The following is a 23,246-nucleotide window of genomic DNA, read 5'->3' as shown; positions in this document are numbered from 1 at the left end:
GAAGGCAACAACACAAGTGCAGTTGGCATGGAGTCCTTGTGACAGCAACTTCCAAACCAGAAAGCAGCAAATTCAGTAAGAAGAATCTGAAGCACAAAGAGAGTGAATTATGTTGCCCTAAGGTACTAAAGAGGAGACTCCAACCACTGTACATCTGTCACGGATGCTTTAGCAGAGATTCCTGCACTACAGGGGGTTGCACTATCTGTTTTAACTCCTGGGACCTGGGAATAGAAGCCAGACTCCTATTACCCCATTATACATTACTATAGCCACATTGCACCCCAAAGATATGCGCCAAGGTGCTATGGTCTGTCTTTCCCAGAGATCCTAGGAATTTTGTCTCACAGAGACATGCCCACCCCAGTCCTATGCCTATTGACATACTAGCATAAGAACAGAAACAAAAATTCCTGGTTCTCTTCTTGCCTTGCCTCCCAACTCATTTGGGGACATTATTTTTACACTTGAACTAGAATCCAGCTGCCTTTGAACGCTGAGACCACTCTCTCCATCCAGAGAAACCAGAGTTCTGGCTTCCCTGGCTCTTGATGGGCACTTACAGTGATTTTGGGGAAGCTGGGGCTTTTGCTGGCCTTGACCAAGATATGTGATTGCGCTGGGGGGATGATGTAGGTGCTGCGGTCATCTTCACCCGTGTCTGATGCTCCTGTGCTCTCTGAATAGTACTCGGAGTCTGAGGAGTCACCAAAGGCTCCACCGTGCCGCTGTACGTAGAAGCTGTGGTGGCTGATGGGTGGGGGGACGGGGGACGGTGTCGGCAGGCGACTACTGTTATCTGCTGGTGTGACCTAGATGAAAAAAGCAGAAAGCACACTGAGAAAACAGGGTGTCAAATAAAGGGTCTTCGTGCATGATCCCTGAGAGGCACAGGCTTTCCATTCATTGTAGTGAATCCTGAAATCTATTGATAGCAGGTGAAGCCAAGACCTATGTTCTATTACGACTTGTGTGACTGTTCAAGCACTTCACCTCGATCTGGCAGTGGGTTTTGACAGTGAGATATAGGACCCCTTCTGCTTTTCTCTATGGTTCTCCACTAGAGCAACCTGATGGGAAACAGAAGTTTTCTTACCTCTGCAGGTGGTCCAATGATAGACAGCAGGACAGGCAGCAGCACCAAGCCATTGAGCAGTCCCAGAATGGTCAGGATGGTGAGCACAGCAAAGAAATACCTTTGGGGGGGGAGGTCAAGGTGGTCAGTAATGGTCAGATTTGTCATTTGTGCAAATCATCTGCATACAATAGAACTTTAGGATGAGAATCAGTTACTGCTCTGTATATTTTTCTTCCCCATCCCAGCAAGCTGAGATGCAGCACAGTTCTGCGGCCTTTGTGAAGAGGGAGGGTTACTTATTTACCCAGGTGGCAGTAAAGCATCTCAGCCTCTTTTCAGGACAGCCAAGTATAGAGTTAGTTCACCAGCACACATTCATTTACATTCTCTTGCACACTCATTACTGTTACACCCATGCACTGACAAGTGCTATCCCTCAGTCTCAGCTCAAGGTTGCTGCCTATAGAAGATAAGAGCGTCCCTTTCTCTGAGCCAGCTGACTTGTAGAGCTCACAAGCCTTAGCTGCCATATGGCAAAGTCTCAGAGAAGGAATAAATTTCTTGTAGAATGTCTTCCCCTCAACCCGTTGTAAGTTGTGGTCTTGAACAGGGAGATTTCTCCAAATTTGGCAGAATGTACCAGTGCCCCGCCAGGGCTGCCCTGAACCCTATTAGATTTTGCCTTTATATCTATTCTTGATCAGATACCTTCAGACCTATTGCCCCATGTGGTGTTACCCAAATTCCCAACAGATGTCAAGAAAGACAATTTCCCATTCTCTAGCCACTCCTTTTACTGATACCTCTCTGGAAATGGCCCCCAGCACATTGGTCCAGAGCACCACCAGAATAAGTATACCAGGGGAGAAGAGAGACACATGACAATCACCTCAGAATGAAATCGAACTCTGAACCAGCTAGCATAAGGAGGCCAAGCAACGTGGAGACAGCACCATCCATCACAGGGGCAAACATGTGCTCTAGGGCCACAGTAGTGCGCAGGTTCCGGTTGCCAATGGCCGTGAGAAAGCCCTGAGAAAAGACAAACAGTCAGAATGCGACTAAAGAGAGTGACTTGTCCAAGCAGACCCTCATAAAGGGGCCAATCACCACACTGCATCTTGGGAGGCCCACCAGACTGGGAGAAAGAACAAGAAGCTAAGCCCAAATCTGTTCTTGTGCACTGAGTCAGCTGGTGTTGCCAGAGCTGGAACAGGCTCATCTCGAAATGACAGCTTGGACTCTGCTTTTCATACCATACACAGCTATATCATTATAGTCAGCACTAATTAAAAGAACTGCCAACCCTTGGGTGCTGCACCCACAATTATGGATTAAATTCTGCTCTGACCACCCAGACTGCAACAGAGTGATATTAAGGGATATTAAGGGGTAATGAACCCACAATTTATTGATTCTCCCTTATAGACTCCACTACTGATCAGGTTTGATACAACAGATAAAAACCTAATAATCTAAATGTTCTGGCTGGGTGCCACTAAAGCTATTTGAATGTATATGGTTGTAATACTATACACCAAGTTCTCTGGTGTGAAAAAGAGCTCTGCAAGGGTGTTCAGGGACCCTGTTCCTTTCAGTATGGACCCACAGAGCTTCAAAAAGAGGAAGTCTCACTGAATCACATGCTCTAGACATGATAGCAGAATGGGCTGTGCTCACACAATTGCTTCTTACCAGAGCCACATGTACGGTGAATTCCACGCCAATTCCCACAGAGGCGATGAGGATGACTACTGGGATGGCACTCAGCTTGATGCCCATCAGGCCCATGATCCCAAAGAGCTCGACTGTCATCATAGCTAGAACGAATACCTACGTCAGAGAGAAGGGACAGTTCAGTATCTTACCTGCAAGCCATGGTTATGGACATGTCAATTACAGCAATGAACAAAGCCCAATGTAGTGGTTAACAGGTAGATTAAGAATAGGTACCTACAAATCCATATGCTCATAGGTATGTAATTTCTGAATTCAGAACTAATTCAGAAAATGTATACATCTCATTGTGGCACATGAATACCGGGTTGTTAGTTAAGAGTAATCACCCACCCACTACTACCATGCCTGTTTGATACCTTGATTGTAAGTAAGTAAGTAAGTAAGTAAGTAAGTAAATAAATAAATAAATAAATAAATGTTTGTTTAAACTGCATTATACGCTTTTGTATGGTATGGGGTATGGGGCTGTGCACACACTAGCCCTAAAGGTGGATAAGGATGCAAATATAGTAGAGCACCTGCATGTTAGTGTGCAAGCTTAACCCTTTCAGCACTGTGGAAAGAAGCTTGGGGAGAGAAAAAGATATTTACTTTTTGCTGCAAAGGTAAAGCTCTACTTTACACTCTATCTGGTAGCAAATGTTTGTTTATCATTGCATCTGCATACACTGGGAATTGGTCTCATTCCCAGCTCCTTGGTGTGTACACCTGTACAATATGTACATGGTGTCTGTTGTGTGCAAACCTTAATACATTTATGGGAAAATATGCGTATGTTCATGTTTTTTAAAAAAAGAATATGAGAAGGTACGAAAACATCCCAGACTTGCAACAAAACACTCAATTTCTGCAGTCAGAATAAATTCTGCGAACTACTGCAGCAAGTTGTCTTTTTTAATGTATTACAGTACAGCTGCAAAATTTTGAGTTTGGGCAGAACCTGAATGGTTTAAAATGGTCTTTGGTATTGAAGGAAAACTTTTTAGGACACTATGTAAGGCAAGGGAGACAGAAAGGCAACTGTGCAGAGATTACAGGAAGCATCGCACTAATTCTCCCCCACTCCTATTTCCAAATTTCCTGTCCTAAACACGAGAGCCAAAAATACTGATTTAACTAACAGTGACAGTGTTTGACAACCATTTCCCTTGTTGCACAATGCCATATTGCTACTACATATAACGTCTGGAGCTAAAACATCTCTCTTACTGCTAGACACCCTGCTGCTCATGAAGGAGGATACTCACAATGATACTGGCGGTCCAAGGATTGAGGAGTAGCAGGGTGCACACTAGAAAAGTGCAGGCCAGCACAATGCTGATGGCCTGTAGAAGCCAGTGTCGAAGGCCAATGTACTGCTCCCAGAAGAGGAAAGGGTAGCCGCTAGGGTAGCTGAGGACACCATGCGTCTGGGCCACCTCGTCACAGATAGCACGCACGCTCTCGATGGCTGCCACGAAGTCTGATGTCTGCCGCAGTCCATTGAGGTAGAAGGGGAACTGAGCAAACTCCAGAGGCTGTGCAGCAGGGACTGTCAGAAAGAGAGGCAGCCCATCAGATATAGTGGCCTTCTACCCCCTACTCCCATCTCTAGGGCCAAAAATGAATTGCTTCCTTTGCCCATCTGCCAGGCATGGCTTGCAAATGTGGGAAACATACATCTTAAGGATTTACACTGTGGAATTGCCATAGAAGTGGGGATAGGACTGAGCTGAAACAGTAATGCATGATGGAAAGCGGAACAAGAATGAGGCTGCTGCCTGAACTCACTTCGAAGGTTCTCGCCAGTGGCATCGTATTTGTCGTGGATCCATTCTGGGGGTGGTGGGTAAAAGTTGGCCTGAGATGCAGCAAAGCCAAGAGGGTCGTTGCTCACCCACACTGTCAAACAGATGTAGAAGATGTCAGGAGGAATGATCCCATTCTCATCCACCAGGCGGCGAGTTGTCAGCTGTAGGCAGATGGAAGGGATGCAGGGCGGTTAAGAAGTATAGCAACTGATAGTAAGTAGTAGCAGGGGTCAGGGTGCTACTAGACAGGTGCTATCATTTGGTAGGAAATAGGGCTGAGGCCCCTGCTTGGGCACCAGCTGGCCATTCCCAAAGCCATGTAGATCTCCTGTGTTCCTCCATCTCCAAGGGACCCCAAATGCCTGTGGGAAAGCTTTCTCTTCTCTCCATTCTTTTGCAGTGGGGATCTATCTCCTCCTTCCCTCCTGGTACACCAAGGACTCACCCTTAATTCTCATGGCACACTGGGTTCTCTTTGCCTGCCCACTCCCAACTTTTAGATTGCTCCCCCACTTACTTGATTGAGGTTTAAGGGTTCTTTCTTGTTGCCTGTCTGGATGAGGAGCTTGTAAGCCAGGGCACCATCTTCTGATCCATTGCGGTAATTCTCCTTGGTGATATGCCCAGCTTCCCAATCCCGGTCAAAGGCTGCCTGTAGACCTGCAGAACAGGGGGGTATACAGTTAAGGGAGTGCCATCTGTGGAACCCAAGGCCCAGAAGCAAGAGCTCCTCTTACTAGCTATGCCAATCCCTTCCCCTCTTTCATGGCCTCCACCTCTTTGCTGTTTAACTCAGATCTCTCAGCCCCTGCAGCATGTTTCTGTCCCTACTTTAGAGGATCAAGAACAGAGCTGGTAGTCCTAGAAGACAGAAGGGCACCTGTACAACTGTGCAGGTGAGAATGTACACAAACATTTATATTTATTTATTTATTGAATTTATATAGAATTTATATACTGCCTCATACCCACGGGTTCTAGGGTGGTTCACAGAATAGAATCAGAATATAAAAACTACAAAATACATAATCAAAATAAAAACAACAATCCTATAACCCCAACACATTTTTAAAGGGCAAAGGATATCAATCAAATCAACCCAAGGCCTGGTTAAAAAGCAACGTTTTTGCCTGGCACCTAAAGGTGTACAATGAAGGTGCCAGGTGGACTTCCCTGGGGAGAGCATTCCACAGATGGGGAGCCACTGCAGAGAAGTCTGTAAACAGTGTTTGCCTAAATGGATGTGTGTATAAGACACGAAAACTGTGCGAGATGAAGAGCTTCTGGTTCCTTAGAAGCTAAAAATCATTTCTAGCACTTATCCTGAACATGGTTGTGAAACGGACATTGATGCTTTCCTTCCCTGGAAGCAGCTGGCCACTAACACCTCATCCAAACTCCCATGCACCTTCTAGCCTTCAAGCAGGTTTGTACTAAAAGCATCCTGCACAGAGAGCTGGAGGAGGGCATCCCACCCCACTTCTTGGGGCAGAGGCAGTGCAGGACAGGAGAGAGGGTTGGCAAAATGTCCTTGACTCACCTCGCAGCCAGTCCTGGAGGTAGTGCAGCCACATCTTCGGCAACTGGCGGTTCTCATCACGCACAACATACTGGATGGTGGTGAAGGCCTGGTGCAGGCTGTAGAGGGCCTCCTGTGAGCTGGGGTAGTCAAAGCCACCCTTTGTAACCACAAACATGTTATAGAAGGAGAAGTATTTGAACTGAGCTGAAATGAAGGCGTGCTCCTTTGTGCCTCGTGGTAAAATATCCGTTAGGTAGAGTCCATCATGCACCTTGGTTGTACCGTAGAGGCTCAGGCCCAGCAGTGCCAGGAACAGGACTACAACAATTCCCTGGAAATGCAGAAAGGAAAGAGTGAAGACGGATGCACTCCGACCCCAATGTCTTCAGAAGCTAACTTTTCCTCTGTTGCTGTCAAGAGACTTGACTTAACAAACATAGGGAGAATGGAAGAAAATCTGTGGACAGTGGGCACAGTGGACAGCCAGATGTTTATGAGAAGCCCACAAGAAAAGCAAACAACTGCTTGGGGCTGGAACTGCAACTACCCAGCCCCACTTCCTACTTGTACGTGTAGGGTATGAATTGCCTCTAATGGAGTTTATATCAAAATGTTCCATGTTGTGGGAGTATGGAGCATACTTGTAAGGCAAGAGAATCAATAATGACAGGTAGGGAGTTTTCCATGCAAGGGGGCACATAACACACACATATATATTAACCTTGAGAACATAGTTCTTTTGACTCTGTACCTGGCCCTCTCCCTCTCTGAAGGTAAACACACACACAATATATTAGATCATCTAGATTATCTGTGACTGACATAGCCACTTCATCTGGAATTACCCAAGGAAGATGCAGAGCCTTCATACCTAACTTCCTAGATGTGTAAAAATAGACTATAGGAAAGATGTACAGCTCTTGTTTTTGAATGACTACTTGGGATGTGCAATCTTTGCCCCTGAGGGCACAGGGGAGAGCAACACCATGGTCCTCATATAGGATGACATGCACAATGACTACATTTCAGATTCGTTCTCTCATCTCCGAGAAGAACAGGGAGCTTTAGTTCTCTATTGGCTGTAGTGCTGGCATCACAGACTTGCTACCCAGGATGCTGTACTCCCCCCCCCTTTTCTTCCAACATAGGGCAGAATGCTACCCACAAAGAAAGCGATTCTCAGCTGCCTACCTTGGTCTGGCTCTGCAGCAGGATAGGTGCATATTTGTCGCGAGCAAAGCTGGAGAGGTTCCAATGGCAAAGGGGCAAGGGCACACACTCCTGGGCACTTTTGTTCTCATCCAGCTGTGCCAGAAGATCACGGGTGGAGCTGGCAGGGGTGAAGACTTGCGACCCCAAAGGGTTGGCAGGCAGGAGAGTGGAAGGGGTGGTATAGACATGCTGGGTGGGTGGTAAGATGGTGACCACGTGACGCCCGGAGGGATCGCACTGGGTGAAGGCCTGAACCGTAGTGGTGATGCGTGTGCTGGTGGTCAGTGCTGGATGTCCATGCGGGAAAGCAGGTGCCGTGGGGTTGTCATTTGCATCCGTGTATTCCTGTGGCTGAATCTGGATGACGTGGGAGGAGCAGAGGCTGTGGGGAGAAGAAGACCTTGAGAAACTCCTGGGCAACACACAGTCCCCTAGCCAGCCAGGCATCCTAACTCACACTCAGCATCTGGACATAACTATCACAAAAAGTTCCACTTCTCTTGGTGAGCAGATAGAGATACTCTTCACAATGCCTTTAAAGGGGCTTTTCAGAGTATGCTGATTTTATGTGCAGTTTGATGTGCATTTTGACTTGTTCTTATAGATAAACTTTTGCCATAATAAAGAAATGTGTTTTTCAAAATGTTGTTGAGAGCACTACCATCTGTGCAGCTGGCTTTGTTCTCTTGCTGTTTTCCTTACAGCTGCATTTGATCCTCTCTTCTTGGGCTTAATGACTTTTCCAAACCACTGCCCTCAATTGCAGCATGCGTCTCCTCTCCTGGGAGATCTGATGGAGCCCAGCCTAGCCAGGGAGAGCGCAGTACTGCCCCAAAGGAGAAGGGACTCTTTTGGGGCGGGGGCAACTGCCCCTCCACCGCCAGCAGCTACACATATTTATTTACAGACAAACAAACAAGCAGACAGACAGACAGACAGACAGACACACTTAAGACAGTACCTGTAGAAGCAGCACAGAATATCAAGCCTCTTGTTTTCACGCCGGTGAAGGTCCAGACTCAGGATGGCAGGAAAAATGAAAAGCACCATGGCAAAGTTGAACACTACCACGACAGCAGCCTGCAAGTAGACGAAGGAGGGAGAACAATTAAACATGCTGAAGATCCTGAGCCAGGGCACCCTCTGTATAAGGAGGGGCATCTATCCTTCAAGGGGAGGGATCACCCAGCTTTCCAGCCAAGGCCATGGAGACTGGGGGCACAGCTACCTCCAGAGTGGAAGTGAAGGCTTGCCTGCAGGGAGATTCAAAGAAAATGCAAATGTGCATAAGCACAGTTTGCTGACAAACCTGCATGGAGGAGCAACTAGCAAAGGGGCTTACCTGTAGAGAGAAGGCACGTAGTGCTGGGATGGGCACAAGAGCAGCCATGAAGAAAGCAATCATATTATTGACAGAGGTGAGTGCCACACTGGTGCCACTGCGGCGCAGGCATTCCCCAGTCCGCTCCTGCATTGAAAAGGTGCAAATGAGGAACCGTGAGAATAGAGTTGAGGACAGATTAAGCGTGCACTGGAAATGCATAGGGACTCAAAGGCTTGTGCGAAAACAGGGAACCTTCTTACCTTGACAGGGACGTGCTGGCTGGTCTCTGTGAAGGCATGTGCCAGCAAAAACATGTCATCCACACCAATGCCCAGTGCCAGAAAGGGCAGCACCTATACAGATATGGAGGAAAGCACAATGGGAGGAATCCCAATTAGAGGAGCACATCCAGAACTTGCTCAAATCCCACAAAAGTAGAAACAGGTCTCAGGTTGCAAACTGTGACTGGAAGGCACCACAAATTCTTCCTTTTGCTGTTGTACTCAGGCTCTAAATGATTCTCATGTTAACCAAAGTCAGGTCGGTTGGTGACTCTGGCGGGCTTTTGCTTTCTGTTAACATATATTTGAGTCACCTGCACCTGGTTTATTAGGCTCCTTCCTTGCCTTGCAGGCACCTTAGCTAAGGCTCTCTTTGTGGCATACTCCTAGTCTGTACCTGCCTCGGTACAAATGGACAGTTGTTCTTTTTTAAAAACTCAGCTACTAGGGAATATACAGTATCGTATATTCCTCTGGAACTTCTGAACAAGAAACAGCATGTAGGCAGCTAGAGCGATCTGATTGTGCTGAAGGCAGCATGATGGTCACTGGAACCTCAGGAACAGCCATGCATCTGAAGGTCAAGTGCTCTTTACAACACAGCATCTTCTAATGCCAAGCAGGGATAGAGAGGCAGAACATAACCTCAGCATTGCATAACCTGAGAAATTGATGGAGCAGACAGTTCTCCTGCTTGCTGAGCAAAGAGGAGGGGAAATTGATGGAGAACAAAGGGTGGTCATTAGGGAAGGCAGACCTCTCCAAAATGTGTCCTACCTGGGTCGTGGCTGCATTGAATGAGATTCCTAGCAGAGAACACAGTCCAAGTCCTGCTGCCACGGAAAGGGCAACCAGAAGAACCCCAGCCAGGCCCACAGCACCCTGTGATTTGGAACAGTCCCAACGCAGCATGGTGACACAGGCATACGCCAGCTGCAAGTGGAGGAGAATTGAGACGGCAATTAATGAGAAGAAAGGCGAAGACGGAAAAGCTATGCTTTAGTACACAATGGAAGATAAAGGAATAGGAGGGAGGGAGGGGAGGGAAGAAGCTGCTACACACCATCAGCAGATACCCGCCAGCCACACGGATAGCGCTCACATCTGAGAAGGATTTCATGATGTCATCGAGCGTGGTGGTGGAGAAGGCATGGATAGTCTGGGAGGAATTCGCAGGGAGGGATTCCTGGGCCAACTGCAAAGAAGCAAGACTCATGAGATACTGGGAGGAGAAGAGTCACCTCAGTGGCTGGGATCCTTCTCACATACATAAATGCATCCACAGGATCCATCTACATGCCAGGCATAGGCATGAAGGCTCATAGGCATGAAGGAGCCTATATGCTGCTATACATGTCATGTAGTACAGAAAACTGTACAGGGTCCATACACTCAATTCAAGAACAACTGGCTATGCTTTCACCCTATAAATTGTTTTTCATGCCATTCTACATGCTTGTAAGCATTCATGGTGGCACCCAACCTTTTTACACGGGCAGATGCATATTTGCATGCAGCCCTACATAATATTCTGCTCCTCACTGACAGACCTGCATGCAGTTTTGCCCGTCATCTTTCTAGCATCTTCCCTTCCATGCACACACTTTTCCAGCCTTTTGTAGACACATTTGTGTGTTCACCCTTGCACACACCTGCATCAAGCAGCCCTGGAGTTCCCACAGAGATGCCACAAACCAACCTGTCCATCTCACCTCAACAAACTCCCGCTGCCAGGCCTCCAGCACAGCAGCTGCCTTCTCCTCACTCCAGCTGATGTCGTGTATCTCATAGTCATCCCGGTAGTGCTCAAAGAGCTGTCGTGGGCTCATCAACAGGAACATGCTTTGTAGGGCTTCGGCTCTGCAGGAAACAGAAGCTGGATGAGAGACAACCCTTCTACTCACAGTCAAGGAGGCAGGGCTCCTTTCAGCTCTGGAACTAGAGCCTTTAGGCCCCATTGCTCCCCCACTGCCCAGGCTCAAGGCAGAAACCAAAAGCCTGATTTCTGCTTTCTTTATCTCACAGTCAGCCCTCATTCTGTGCACAGTTCTTTCACAAGCCTACTTATGGGGCTTTTTTCAATTGAAACAGGTGGCTAGCCACCCCTATCAAAAAAGTATGCAAAAGGTATGCATGCCATGTCGATCAGCTGCCATAGAAAACAAGTCACTGACTAACGTTCCACACAAAACATGAGAAAAACCAACAGGCAGATGATTTGCATAGAAAGTTCACCATGTATACATCCCAATCTATACACAACAAGAAAAGCCTGCATTATTGTGTTCTAGAAATGCATGAAAAGAGCTGGAAATGGCTGCAGATGCACCTCCCTGTAATATCAGAAGCACATCTCTTTCTTCTGCCTGAGCCTTCCTACTTTAAAAGGTGAGGATCTTTTCTCCCATTTTCTGGCTGCTTCCCATTTTCTGGCTGCTTCCTTGCATGGGGTTTTAAAACCAAAGCAAGGCGATGTATAGCAGCAATAACCCTTGTCTCCAATCTATTGCCCATTCCTTAGCCATTTTTGCAGCTCTTTGCCTTGTGAGATATGGAAGGGTTCAGAGACACAAGAATTCCCCTCTGAAGAACAATGGTTTTTAAAAGCTGACACCGATTATGACACTGCCCCCACCAGCATGCGGAACGTGCCCCACCATGCCAAAACAGAAGGTATGGCAACCTGACGAACAGATAACTGCAGGTGCCAGCACAGTGCAGACTTGTGTGGAATCAACCTCCCAATGTGCATTTGAGCCCCTTTTTGTAGGATCAGGGCTGCGGATTGCTGCAAGCAGGTGTCTGTGCTGTGTCTTCCAGCATCCACGGCAGCTGGAAGAAATTGGGGTGGGGGGAGGTGGCTTCGGGAGGCAAGGGGTGATGGCAGCCAGAGCTTCAGGGATCAACATAAATCCCATGGCTTAGGAATGCCCAAGCCAGTTGCTCCTAGGGTCAGGTCGCGGACATGCACCCACGAGAATATGAACCTCAGTGGCATCAAGTTACAAGCTGGCTCAGGAGGCAGTTTACTACCACCCCCAACTGTGAAAGGGGTAGCAGTGAGAGTCCAAGCAGTTCCCAGGAGCCACACTGTCCTCTCCCCTCACCATTCAAACACAACATTTATGACTTTGTCCATCCTTTTTAATTGGCCCTGCTTGCAGGGAAAAGCCATCTGCTCTGCATAAAGAATTCCTTAGCTACTGAGTTATTCCTGGCCACAGACCTCTGACTTGACAGGCACACACACCACACAAACACACACTTACCCCTGCAGTTTGCCCTGGGAATCCTTCACAGTGCCACCCAGGATCAGTTCCTCTTCCCAGTGCATGTATTTTCGTGAGAAGCCATGGCAGCCACCTGTGAGCTCTGAGGGGATGTCTGGTTCCTGGTGGAGACAACAAGAATGGAATTAAAAATAGCAGCACAAACTCCAGACATAAGCACAGGTATTTTAGATGCATATTAAGGACACCACTATAGCCCCATCTCCTGCTTTTCATGGAGGAAGAAGTATCTTTGCACACTTCTGACTTGTGCACTGTGTACATTTACTACTACTACTACTACTACTACTACTACTACTACTACAATTGAAGCAGAACTCTTCTGCTTAAGACTAAGGGATTATATGCTATAGCCCTGACTAGCTGGCTAATAAAACAAAACCCAGCTGTTATGGAAAGCAAGGGCAAATGTTGCTCCTCTGCAAATGTCACATGTAAAAAACAAAACAAAACAAAAACCGCACACACACACACGAAATTCTCAGTAGGACAGGCAGCCTGCTATAGCAGACAGAATATTGAATTTGAGTGACCCAAACAGGTTTAAATTCCTGCTCAACCATGAATTCATTGAGCACTTTGGAAAAGTCAACATTTATTAGCTTCAGTTTTGTATCCAATAAATGGAAATAAAATAGTGAAAAAAATGTAAAGCACTTTAGACATTAACCGTGCTACTGGAACAATCCATGTCTCTATAAACAAAACAAAGAATATTTCCCATTATTCCGTAACACTATTCCAGCATTCTGTCACATCCAGGAGTGACCAAGAAATTGAACCTTATAGGGAACTATACAAATAGGAACAGGCTTAATTCTCACTGGCTGGAGCTGGTGTAGCCCAAACACCAATGAGGTGCCCAAGTGCTTCTCTTTACCATCACCCATTAGTGAATAGCTGACGTCCTCTTCTGTGGAGAAAAGTAAATTTCTGCCCTTTGGGACAATGTTGGACTGGGGGCTAAACCTGCCCTGGGTGGTCAGTCCCTTGCTGATAGGGACCTTACATACACATATGCCCTTGAAAGGCAGAAAACAGACAGAAGCTCTCTTTTAGCAAACACCACATACATAAACATAATAATATTGCATATTCTGCTGGTTAACAATAATGGGCAAGGCTTGAGATCCTCTCTGGAAATAATCCATTCTGTTCCTAGCTATGTAACCTCACATCTGACAATAATAATCCACATTTCAGTTCAGTGACATTGGCCTGGAACAATTAAGAAGGTTTACTAACAACTGTCAGAATAACTACTCCTTGGAGCAGCCTGATGCCTCCCTGATTGCCGAGGATAGAAGACGGCGACATGCCATATGGCATTGCCACCATTATCATAATGCCTGGAACCCTGAGACATAATAAATCACACAATCTCTGTGCAGGGAAAGCAAGCAGAGCTGAAGAGATCTGATAGATTCTAGCTTTTATGTGACAGTGCTCCACATTGGTTCTCCCCTGGCCTAGGTATTCTCATAGAATGATGACCCAAAATCAGTCTGGCTCTGTCGCCCTGCAATCACCAGTGAGTCACCCACAGTCATAAGACAAACATCAAGCAATGGGAAAAGCAGGAAAATTCCTATCACCTTATAAGCTGGAGGACAGCACTTTCATAAAGCATGCCAATCATGGCTTCACTATCTATCTATCTATCTATCTATCTATCTATCTATCTATCTATCTACCTTGCAAAGCAGCAGTGCCACATTTTCAGCCAAAAAGGATAACAACAACAACAACAAGAAGAAGCAGCAGCAGCCCATTTGGACAATACCAGATGGATGAATTCAATTCAGCTAATGCTTGATAATATTTATCCAACTAAGAGAAATATAAGAAGACTCAGTATTATATCAGGCAACCAATATGCTTTTCTGCATATAAATCATAGTGTCTATTTGCATTTGATTGAGGAGTTTGCAGAATCCATTCTGACTATATCATCCTGTGTGTGCGTGTGCTTGCCCACAGGCACACTGGGTGTTCCCTTCAATCCTACAGGCATCTCCTTCCTGCTCCTGTGGTGGCAGCGAGAGAAACTGGATAGCCATAATGATAACAGTCTGGCTTTCAAGCCAGGAAATGTGGACTTATGGCTGCAACTCCATCCTCCCGCTCCTTGTGCTCGCCCTTGGTCATATGTGCTCCGTGTGTGTACGCACACACTGCTCTCTCCCCCCTCCACCTTCCAAAAGCTCCGAAGCTGCCATCTGTTCTGGGACGCATTCCAACTATGACCACCTGCTGGTGAGCACTTGCACTGCGTCTGCCCGGATCAGCACCATCATTCCTGCCTGTGCCTCTCTGGCACGCTGCCTTGCATTCCACATCTCCCCACACTCCTGGACACAGAAGGGCAAAGCTAACCAAATGGGGGACCCCACAGTGAATCCAGCCTTTTGGGGCACACGGTGCCTGAAAAGAGGTCCCTAGCTCCAACAAGACACAAGGAAGCTATTCTGTTGCTTTGCACATGTGTTACAATCTGAAGAGCTCTGTGACTTCATCGAGCCTCCTCCCCACCCCTCCCAGAGTCCAGGCCGGAGAATCAGCTCTACTTTTTGTAGCCAGAATGTTCATTTACTTTGGCTACATCAGTCTTATGTCATGCTATTTAGTGTGTACCTTGCAGGGGTGCCAACTTGAATAAAATAAGCCCCACCCTGCATAATCGATCACAAGATGTGGCATGCTCGCACCATTTGAATGGCAATGCCCATCAACTTCGGGGGGATCCCTCAAATATTTTATTGGGAGGGCAAAGGAGTTAGCTCCTATGGTATCTTGGCTACAGGTATCTTGAAGCAAAGGTATAACAATTGGGGAAACTGCCTTTTTATTTGGTTAGCATGTCTTAAGAGCACTGAATGGCACTCTCCTTTTTGCCACATTTATCTATGGAATTTGCAGATCTCTTTAGCTTTGTGATCCCAGGTAAGATTAATCATTTACCAAATTCTTTGCCCATGTGGCAAATTTTGTGTCCATTCTGCAGAATTCCTACTGAGTGCACTTCGCAACATTTCAATTCTCTCCTTTTCAAAAAGGCTATTACAAGAAGGTTGCATTGTGTGTGCAGCTGTCCATCCTGTCTTAGTGCACCTCTTAATGTCAGATCTAAACACCCATAAAATGGAACTCTCCTCCTTAGGAACATAAGATGCTGCTTTACATGAATTCAGACCACTGGTCCATCTAGCTCAGTTCTGTCAAAGTTGATTGACAGTGGCTCTCCAGGGTCTCAGACAGGAGTCCCTTGCAGCCCTACCTGGAGATGATAGGGACTGAATCTGGAACTGTCTGCATGCAAAGCATGTGCTTTCTTACAAAAATATTTATTATGTGTTGAAAGCCAGATAAAGCTCCAAATGTTTTATTGCTGGAGAGTATGCCATTGCATGAGCTGTCATCTGCAGTGTGAAGAACAGTCCAGACATACAAATTTACCCTGAGTCCAGTCCAGACATACATATACACTGAGTAGTTGGGGAACATGCCTGGCTCAAACCTACCTGCCGGCTTTGGCTGTTGGGGGCACTTGTAGGACACTCAGGGTCAAAGGGGTCAAGACAAGGCCGCTCCATGTAGGCCTGGCCAACCTCTGCCTTATCCAGCATCTCCTTGAATCCTTCCAGCGAGGCAAACTGACCCAACTCCTCCATCAGTTGAATGGGGTCTAAGTTAGTCCACTGGATATCGCGCCGGCCCCTATAGAGATAAAATGTGGGTTAACAGGGAAAGAAAAGTATCCAGATAGCATCACTTATTCCTATTACAGATTATATTAAATGGATGATTTTAAGAGGAGGCTTGTAAATTCATATATGTATAAGTAGGCAGGTAACTACATTTTTTGGTAGGCTAGTAATTTGTGTGAATATTTGTAAGGCTAAACCTGACCATATGTCTGGGCTGTAGCAGACTTATGCAGCAATGCATACTTGAGCAGCTTTTATTTTCCTTTGGAGCAATAAAGAGGCTAGAGAAGGAACGTGGACTTGTCCCCCAAGAAGTAAGATCTCTGAGCACACACACACACCACATACTAGGTCTGGCCATAATTTAAGTCCATTTCCCTTGTCCTGTGTACTACTGCTTCTCCCTTGCATACAGAGCCCTGGCTCTCCCAGCACTGCCTCTATCAAGATGTTAGCACGCTGGCGTTAATTGCCCTGACTGGCTGCACAAGACTCATTTAGGGGGTGGGAGGGGTCTGCTCAGTGCTGATATAGGGCTTCATTCCTTTTGTTCCCGTGCATAACAGGATCAGGCATGCTGCTTTCATTTGGCATCTGGTTTAGAGTGCCAGCTCCAGAGGATCTGGACAGTGCCTCCTCTGGGAGCACCAGAGCTGTGTGCGTGCTGTAGGCTGGGGTCATGTGCATGTAGGGGCATCAGGGTGTATTCCAGAAGCAAAAGAGAATCTTGCAACAAAAGCTGGAAAGGGAAGAGGGGTATTTTCCATGCACAACACTTGGCCCGATGCATTTGTGCACAGGGATGTACACAGCAGTATAATTTGTTGTGTGCATATTTTATTCTTTCTGTTTATATAGATGTCTAGATAATATACACATATTGAAAAGGCTTCTTGATGGGAGAAAAGGCATTTAGCTTCTGCCCAAACAAAAAGGGTAACCCTTGTAACATGCAACTTAGTTAATGAGCAAGTGTGGAAGGATCTATCCCAGGAAGGCTTCATCTCCAACCATTGCAATGACAGATCTGTTGTACTAAAGAGGAAAGGTCACATCCCCTGAAAATGTAGTATTAGACTTAGAGTTTCCCTACCCACCAAAGAAAGGGCAAATTGTGCCAAGTTCTGCCCAACATTATCCCGAGACAGTAAATTTCACAAGAATCTTGTGGAAACTCCATTATTTGGTCACTTTCTAGTTTCGCTGAAAATGTTCCTTGGCTTCACACTGTGAGAAAGGGTCAGTGACCCACCAAAATGAGTATTTGGGGCTAGGGAGAAGAACCACTGAGACAAGATATTCAGAGAACTAAACCCAAGCAACTTGCATGACTGCTTCTGGCAACATATAAAGTACTGGCAAAGGTCAGAGAAGAGGCAATAAGAATGGTTCCAAAGGCCACAATGAGCCATAAAGGTTAGTTTTATCTGTATAAAGTACAAGGGAGTTGCTTAGGAATTAATTCCAGCTCTAGACAGATAGGAATACAGTTTTGCAGAAAGGGGAATCGTCTTTAAGGGATCTCTGATTATAGTAAACTTTCCAAATGGGCAACTTTTCGAGGGGGCAAATCCTCTGCTTGGTCTGACAAGAGATTAACTGATAAAAGATATTTCCCTAGACCAGTACCTGTTGGAAAGGGTGGAGGTTTTGAAACTTCATAGAGTAGAATTTGACAGTGAACTCAATTAGCCAGTATATTGTAATTGATCCAGGCTTTGTGTCACATTCTCCGAGATCAAGGTTATAGCTACAATCCAAACAAATCCTGGCATCTTGTTTCAGGTCTGATTATATCCAGCAACTCTCCTCCACTGCCATTCATGCAGCATCTTCCTAACATGACAGAAGCAAATTTCTAACAAGAGGCCTATTTCCAAAAAGCAGGGCAAGTGAGAGCTGTGGCCCAGGGAGATTCATGAGGACCATATACAGAGGCCTGGAGGGCTGCATTAAAATCCCTGGGCCTGAGGCTCCCCATCTCTGCTTTAAATGCTGTAAACAACAACAACAACAACCCTGAGGCTGGAGCTACAGTTCCTCTGATGCCACTCACTCTTCCACTGGTGCTCTCATGCATTCTTTTCTTCAACTTCCTGTCATGGAGTGCTTGCATCATTGAGGCCACAGAAGCAAGGGAAAGTGGCAAGGCGACTGCAGTCTCCCTCAGTGCCTTGATATAATCTTAGCAACCGTACTTCTTCCCAGTGGATTGGAGGTACAGACAGTCCTGCTCACATAGCCCCGGAGTAATTAGCCCCTAAGTTTCTGGGTATATAAGAGCTCTGCAGCAAGGAAATTTGCCAGGTATGATTTTCCATGTTCATTTTCTCATTCTAATGGAAGAATCTGTTCTTGTTCCTGTTGTGCAGCCATTAACATCGGAGGAGCTTGTCCATGCAGGATCAGGGCCTGAAGACCTACATGCTATACTCTCAGAGCCTATCAAATTACTGAAAGCCTTGATAGTCAAAGCTTGTCTCCCAGACTCTTTCTAGAGAGCTGGCTGCGAGGGATTTTTTCTGTCTCTCCACACAAGTTTGTAGCCAAACAAACCAAAATAAATTGAAGAAAGGGGGGGGGGGAGTTGTTGGATATGAAGAAGGGAGTTGCAGCATTTTGTCCTTTCAGCTGGAATCACAAAGCAAAGTCTATTTTGCTTGCTATTTTCTTTTTTGAAAAACAGAAGGAAAAAGCAAAACTCCAAGATGTGGAAAGCAAGAAAGCCAGGGGCAGGGAAAGTCTTGTCATGCTCAGAGCAGAATCACTCTCCAATCATTCATGAACCCCCAGGTCCCAAGAAGGTTCTTCCTTGCCTGATTCCCACATTCCAAACAGCCCAGCTCCTGCTCCCAAAGAGAGCTTCTTTTATCTGCTGTTTCTTGCTTCACTGAGCCAAGTCGGGCCCTTTTGTTTTTCCATAGATTGCTGCCCTTTGTTCTCCCAAGTTTTCTCTCCCTTTGCGTTAAAAGGAAGGGGGGGGGGGGAGAGAGAGACCCTCAGCTGAACTGAAGCGGAAGCTGGACCTGAGGAAAAGACTCCCCCATTCCAGCCACTGACAAGAAAACTTTGGGATGTGTGAGTGTGAAATTTCTGAGCAGTGGAGGAGGGGGGATACAAGAGTCATTATAAATAAACAAGGAACCCAAGAAAGTAAGGGAGCAAGGACATGACGTTTCATGGAAGAATCTAGGAAGAGCAAGAAAATCCCCAGGCTTCCTTGCCAACTGCCTTGGTTTGCACATGAGTCTGAGCTGTTATGCAAAGTGTGTTCTTAAAACCCCATACTTCATCTACTTTAAAAAAGGAAAAGAAAAGGGAAGCTTGAAAGCACCCCAAAGTCTCAAATTCTGTAACCTTTAGCTCTCCTTTGGGGGGGTGCTTAAGAGTAACACTCCATTTTGTTCAGTGAATCACCCTGCAAATAGCACCCAACATTTGTATGAGATAAACTCAGTGAGATGAAACAGACCCTGTTCCCTTAAAAAAACAAAACCCCACACCTTGCATTTGTGCTGCTCCCGAGTTCAACGGAAAACACTTCACCCTACCCCAACCCTTATTCTTGGCAGTTTGATATTAAAATCCCTCCCTCTTTTAATTTTTCTGAAATCTGTTTTCTCCTCCCTCCCTCCCTGTCCCCTTTCTCTCAGCAGCAGGCTGAATAAAGCTACTATTCCATTTGTTGGGCAACTTGGAGCTTTCAAAGTATCATTAGCATGAGAATACGTGGTGTTGCCGTTTGCTGACAAAGCATAAGTCTCCAGGGCCCCTTATGGACAAACACACTTGTAAACAGAAAGAATGCTGGCTATTGTTCCTGGCCCTCCCTCCCCCAGTGCCTCCAGTGGGGCTGGTCCCCACATCTTTACCCTCTCTCCCCCTCCATCCCCCATTTTGTACACCTTAATAGAAACATAATTACGAGGCAGCAGGAGCAACAAAACAAAGCAATTGGCCCCAAAGTAGAAACTTAGGGGAGGGGGTAGGAGACTAGAGAAAGCGTTTTCCCTCTGGTTCGGAAGTGGGACAGGGAGAAACTGCTGGGGCTGTGGACCTATACCCAAATTCTGTGGGGGCAGGCTGGAGGATGTGAGACTATCCTACCACCCACTAACTGTTACCACCCCCTCCCTAATGTGGCATCGCAGAACAAGGGGGGGGGGTGTAAGCAAAATCCCCTTGGCCATGCCGTGGTGGAATAGGTAAGAGGAGAAAAGCTGTAGTATTATAGTGGTAACTTGCAAATTATGCTATTCTACAGCAGATGGACAGTACTCTCCTTCCTGTGCCACAGGTGCCACCTTAATAGTATATGTGCCACTGAAAATGAGAACTATGTTTCCGTTTCCCCAAACAAGCAATAATGCACGCTGAAAAAATACTGAAAGGTAGGTAAGTACAGTGGTACCTCGGGTTAAGAACTTAGTTCGTTCTGGAGGTCTGTTCTTAACCTGAAACTGTTTTTAACCTGAAGCACCACTTTAGCTAATGGGGCCTCCTGCTGCCGCCGCGCCGCCACTGCACAATTTCTGTTCTCATCCTGAAGCAAAGTTCTTAACCCGAGGTACTATTTCTGGGTTAGCCGAGTCTGTAACCTGAAGCGTATGTAACCTGAAGTGTATGTAACCTGAGGAACCACTGTACCTTGGAAGCATCAGATACAGGAAGGAAGCTTTTCCCCAGGTGCCAAGCAAGCCAAGCAAGAAACCCAATTATTAGGCAAAGATCCTATCGCTTATTAGTACAGGAAAATTATGAAGCCACAAAGTGTTTTTGCAACCCGTCTTCCTCCATCATCATCAGCTATGCTTTCTAACAATGCCTGCCATGGCCAATCCAGCCTGCAGGCCTTAAAGGCAAACAGGTAACTTCAGCTCTGATTTAGTGGTAAAAGAGCATTATTGACCAAACACAAAAAGATGCCACCATCTTTTTGGGCAGGCTCGTGTACAATCCTTATCATGACTGGTTCTTCCTCTACTCCTCGTTCTTGACCAGTGACTGCAGGCAAACATTCCTGCTACATTCAGATGTCTTACTCCTTGTTGGGACCTTGCTTAGCTGCAAATAAGAACTGGGACACTGTACGAGAGGTTAAGAGCTTGAGGTGTGACGTCTGAGCTGGAAATCCCCAGTTCAAATCTCAGCTCATCCACCAACACACTGGGATGCAAGAGCCTTTAGTAATGCCTTCTTTAATACTGAAAGAATAGGACCATCCTACCTTAAAAGTTTGTTATATTTATTATTGTGTTTAGTGAGGGAAGTGGAAGTGCTTTGGGCACTTTAAGAAAATGCTAAATGATCATACTTCACATCCTGTGAAAGAGCTTGAAAGCACTCTCAAAAACCTGAGCGGGGCTCAGATAGAAGACAGTGTGTGAGAGTGTGTATGTGTATAGACAAGCATACTTCCTAAAGGTTAGATAAGTCTGTTAAGTCTGTGGAATAGGGAACAGACAAGAAATAGCTAAAAGCATGTCAGGTCTCAATCCCTGTGCTGGATACATGCTTAACCTACAGACAGCCTTCTACACAGACTTGGCCTCACAGGCCAATCAGAACAGGGCAGAAAAGTACACCTGAAAAACAGGTACTCACGGGAGGTAAGCGGAACCCCCTTGCAACTTGGCACCATCCCAAAAGCAGTCCAGTGGGGTCACGATAACACAAGGAAAGAGCTTCTCGATCATCTGGGAATGACAAGAGCCACAGTCACAGAGGAAAACCACAAGCTCATCTTTCCAGTTCTCTTTTGCTCTCTTTGTCCCTTACCTTCCTTGACCTGCCCAAATGCTCACATAATTTTTTTGCAGGTGGGACTACCCTCTCTACAACCAGTGTCCTACTGCAACTTAACTTACCTTGTCTCCCCATTCTCTCCCTTGCAACCTTTTGGAACAGTGAACGGCTTTGGGAACCAAAGAGTACCATCCCAAATACAAGCCCTCAATCCGAACAGATCCCAGATATGAGAACCTGGAAGACTTGTCCTAGCCAAACGGGCTACAGTGGGCCACGGGAAGTTCTCACTCTGAGGATACCTGTCTAAGGGGACAGCTGTCTCTTGCAACTGAGGCATGCAGGATGTAAAACCCTTATCACCAGAGGTCAGGCACTGCTGAAAGCAGTTGAGGATAAAATAGACTTTCCTCTTTCTACTCCCCCAGCATATGGCCGGAAGGGAAATAAAGCCTCATAGTTAGCTCTTATCTCAGATACACAGGAGTGATTGTAACCAGGGTTAGGGGTCTAGCAAAAAGAAGCATGTCCAGTCTATGCAGAAATGTCCAAGTCTCTGAACCCAGAAGGGTGCTTTGGGAAGCTGCTCCTTTGTAACACCATCCTTTTTTAAAGATTCCACCCTATCCCCATAGCAACCTGGATATCCTCTCTAAGACCCACCCCATTCTCTAGCCAACCAGCTAGACCCCAGGGAATTATTTATGCCATCTAACAAAGAGATTTCCCCCAGCTGATCTACCTAATTTCTATGGGTTTTAGTGCAACCCCTGTCCCTGCAGATGCATGCATTCCCTTGGTAACTCACCCGTGCAATCATTCCATTCTCAATTATGGGGACACCTGACTTGTAGCATATTTTGTTGAGATCCCAAGACCTGAAAGAAGAAGCAGAGGCAATGAATGTAAAAAAAAAGTCAGAAGAATTGCTGGAAAGAGGAATGTTAACTAAATGGAAGCTGCAGAGGCAATGTACCTCTGAGTAACAGGTGCTGGGCACAAACATTGGGGAAGGCCATAACCTTCATGCTCTGCTTGTGAGCATCCAGAGACACCTGAAGATTGATAGAAACTGAATGCTGGACTAGATAGATCCTCATCTAATCCATCATAAAAAGTGTGTGTTCTTCTTATGAGAGTAACATAGATTTTCCATTTTGAAACTCACTTTCCGTAAAGTAAGACTTGCACTTTGCTTGCAGCCAGAGCAGCTTCAAGATGCATTCCCAAGGCCTCTGGGGTCAGGATGTTTTCACCTTCCCGTTTCGGAGTTTGTATCAGCATCTGGGGTGTGTACAGAGACTCTTCTCCTAGCTTTTCCTTTGTGTACCGGAGCTCCTGGCTGACACGGCTGCCCTCTGGAGGGAAAGGGAAAGAAACACTGGAGTTAATATACCTCCCCCACTTACCTCTGTCCTCTTACTTGGCTCTTCGCTTATTCACATGAGACCCCCTAGAACTGAGAATAGGCCCACAGGAGAACATCATGCAGTCTGGTCTTCCCTTTAACACATGTATTCTTCTTCACATTATCATGGTTAAAAGAATACATTTCCC

The 23,246-nt window shown here is 46.2% G+C and overlaps 1 protein-coding gene across 1 annotated transcript in view; it reads right to left on the bottom strand.

Moving 5' to 3' along the window:
• The window catches only part of PTCH2 (patched 2), a 78,350-nt gene that overhangs the window by 3,841 nt on the left and 51,263 nt on the right, over window positions 1–23,246 (bottom strand). Inside the window, exons 9-28 of the mRNA XM_082228822.1 lie at window positions 22,858–23,047; window positions 22,498–22,567; window positions 21,549–21,640; window positions 15,759–15,954; window positions 12,217–12,338; window positions 10,660–10,807; window positions 10,011–10,142; window positions 9,725–9,880; window positions 8,927–9,019; window positions 8,685–8,810; window positions 8,304–8,422; window positions 7,322–7,724; window positions 6,149–6,461; window positions 5,126–5,268; window positions 4,589–4,769; window positions 4,066–4,349; window positions 2,774–2,911; window positions 1,968–2,110; window positions 1,097–1,196; window positions 564–812 (exon numbers count right to left, since the gene is read on the bottom strand). Of these exons, the coding sequence (XP_082084948.1) occupies window positions 564–812; window positions 1,097–1,196; window positions 1,968–2,110; window positions 2,774–2,911; window positions 4,066–4,349; window positions 4,589–4,769; window positions 5,126–5,268; window positions 6,149–6,461; window positions 7,322–7,724; window positions 8,304–8,422; window positions 8,685–8,810; window positions 8,927–9,019; window positions 9,725–9,880; window positions 10,011–10,142; window positions 10,660–10,807; window positions 12,217–12,338; window positions 15,759–15,954; window positions 21,549–21,640; window positions 22,498–22,567; window positions 22,858–23,047 (3,398 nt within the window). The remainder of the gene's footprint in view (window positions 1–563; window positions 813–1,096; window positions 1,197–1,967; window positions 2,111–2,773; window positions 2,912–4,065; window positions 4,350–4,588; window positions 4,770–5,125; window positions 5,269–6,148; window positions 6,462–7,321; window positions 7,725–8,303; window positions 8,423–8,684; window positions 8,811–8,926; window positions 9,020–9,724; window positions 9,881–10,010; window positions 10,143–10,659; window positions 10,808–12,216; window positions 12,339–15,758; window positions 15,955–21,548; window positions 21,641–22,497; window positions 22,568–22,857; window positions 23,048–23,246) is intronic.

This window comes from Podarcis vaucheri (assembly GCF_965113315.1).
Source record: "Podarcis vaucheri genome assembly, chromosome: 6".
NCBI lineage: Eukaryota > Metazoa > Chordata > Lepidosauria > Squamata > Lacertidae > Podarcis > Podarcis vaucheri.
The sequence above is the reverse complement of the archived record's forward strand: the minus strand, read 5'-3'. Positions and strand labels throughout refer to the sequence as shown.